Source organism: Eimeria mitis, genomic scaffold, assembly GCF_000499745.2.
Source record: "Eimeria mitis Houghton genomic scaffold, Emh_scaff3699, whole genome shotgun sequence".
Classification (NCBI taxonomy): domain Eukaryota; phylum Apicomplexa; class Conoidasida; order Eucoccidiorida; family Eimeriidae; genus Eimeria; species Eimeria mitis.
The window spans coordinates 4,790-5,701 of record NW_013572039.1 but is presented as its reverse complement, the minus strand read 5'-3'; the positions used below and the strand labels follow the sequence as shown (position 1 = coordinate 5,701).

The 912-nt window shown below is 49.3% G+C and overlaps 1 protein-coding gene across 1 annotated transcript in view; it reads left to right on the top strand.

Annotated features, from left to right (window-relative positions):
* Nucleotides 1-234: 234 nt before the first annotated feature.
* EMH_0068620 (uncharacterized protein) overlaps nt 235-912 on the top strand; it is a gene marked incomplete at both ends in the record, with an annotated part of 1,786 nt that continues 1,108 nt past the window's right edge. The window contains 2 exons of the mRNA XM_013498760.1: nt 235-351; nt 561-616. Of these exons, the coding sequence (XP_013354214.1) occupies nt 235-351; nt 561-616 (173 nt within the window). The remainder of the gene's footprint in view (nt 352-560; nt 617-912) is intronic.

Sequence of the window (912 nt, the reverse complement as noted above, 5' to 3'; positions counted from 1 at the left end):
TCAGACATTCCGTATCGATGGTGGCACCGAGGGTAAGACGAATCTGCTGCTTCATACTTTTTCACCTCGATCTGCATGACATTACCAGCTTAGTCTCCTCGGGACAAGATGTTGCTATGGCCAGTCGCTGCGGCCGGCAGTAGAGAATGCCTCCTGCCTAGCCGCTGCAGCTCAAGCAGCACTAAGTATCACACACAGGCAAAAATTCACGTGCTGTCCATAATTCATGTTGCCATGTGCAGGACTACGAAAAAGATGATGCAGTTCAAGTGTCCCACCAGCCAGTCAAGCCGGAGTTCACGAGAAAAAAAGTGCGAAAGGCAACGGGATACGCCAAGTTCAACTTTTCGGGTACGTCCACCGCGAAAGGCGGAGTTGGGGGCAGCAATACATGATAAGTAGGATTATGCGACTGTCTTGCGAGCTAATGGTCACGTTATAAAAAGCAGCAGCGAACAGCACCGTAAGCTGTGCTGGGATCATATGGACCAGTGTATGGGCGCAAGCTTTTGCCATGAGTAAAGTGGTGTGGCTGTGGTTGCTTGTGCAATGTTTTACAGCTGATGACCTTCAAGAAACGGCGAACAAATCTGACGATGACACGGAGGAAACGAACGTAGGAAGCCAAAGCTCCTCCTCAAAGACGGTCCGCCTGCTAACAGATGCCTGCCAGTGCTGTGTGAACTTTTCGGGTGCTCCCGAGAAATTCACTAGTTGCATTTAGTTGCGTATGCAGCTCATTGGGGATATCATCTATGTTTTTGAGAGGGTTTTACATTACATGGTGGCGCACAGTAGGTCGACTGACTTTAGATTCTTGGGTCTATACGGAGTTGCTGTTTCTACTGTGTTCTCTGGTTGTCACAGCCAAGCTCAGTCGCTAGCGAATCCCGGCCCTCAACAATAAAGAAA